This window comes from Eimeria mitis, genomic scaffold (assembly GCF_000499745.2).
Source record: "Eimeria mitis Houghton genomic scaffold, Emh_scaff371, whole genome shotgun sequence".
In the NCBI taxonomy this organism is placed as follows: Eukaryota; Apicomplexa; class Conoidasida; order Eucoccidiorida; family Eimeriidae; genus Eimeria; species Eimeria mitis.
In genome coordinates this window covers 2170-2679 of record NW_013572052.1, presented here as the reverse complement: position 1 = coordinate 2679, position 510 = coordinate 2170, and the positions used below count along the sequence as shown (strand labels likewise).

The 510-nt window shown below is 54.7% G+C and overlaps 1 protein-coding gene across 1 annotated transcript in view; it reads right to left on the bottom strand.

Annotated features, from left to right (window-relative positions):
* EMH_0009870 (uncharacterized protein) overlaps window positions 1–222 on the bottom strand; it is a gene marked incomplete at both ends in the record, with an annotated part of 2204 nt that extends 1982 nt beyond the window's left edge. Inside the window, one exon of the mRNA XM_013498786.1 lies at window positions 131–222. Within this exon, the coding sequence (XP_013354240.1) occupies window positions 131–222 (92 nt within the window). The remainder of the gene's footprint in view (window positions 1–130) is intronic.
* Window positions 223–510: the final 288 nt, after the last annotated feature.

Genomic DNA, 510 nt, shown 5'->3' with positions numbered 1-510 from the left:
ACTTGTCTGCGCCCTTCTATCATGTGCTTGGGTCTACGCCTATTTCTCTCTATGTGTTCGTCCGCTACTCGAGCACTCTCCTGATCACTAAACTCCTGCTGCTGTTGCTGGTGCTGCATTTCTTGCTGACTGTGGGGACGGCGGCGGGAAGACAGTTGGCTCCGCATTAGGCTTCAGGGACTGTGCGGCCAAATCCATCTGCTCTGACAGCTCCAACAGCATCAAGTTGCTGCCGTTGCTATTGTTGCTGTAGTTGTCGCTCGCATGCGATTCACGTTTCGCTGCTACAGCACCAGAGCCTTTAGAGGAGGCTGCCGAAGAAAGAGCCACACACATCAGGAGTACCACTAGATGCTGCTGAATCGGCAGCCATTGCCTAACGCCTCTGTTGCGGCAGCAACGTGTTCTCCCCATCCTCGCTGCTTGTGCTGCTGCCGTTGTCGCCGCCGGCCTTGCTCCTGAAACTGCTTGGCCGTAGATTATCGCTAGAGATCAAGAGGAAGAAGAGTA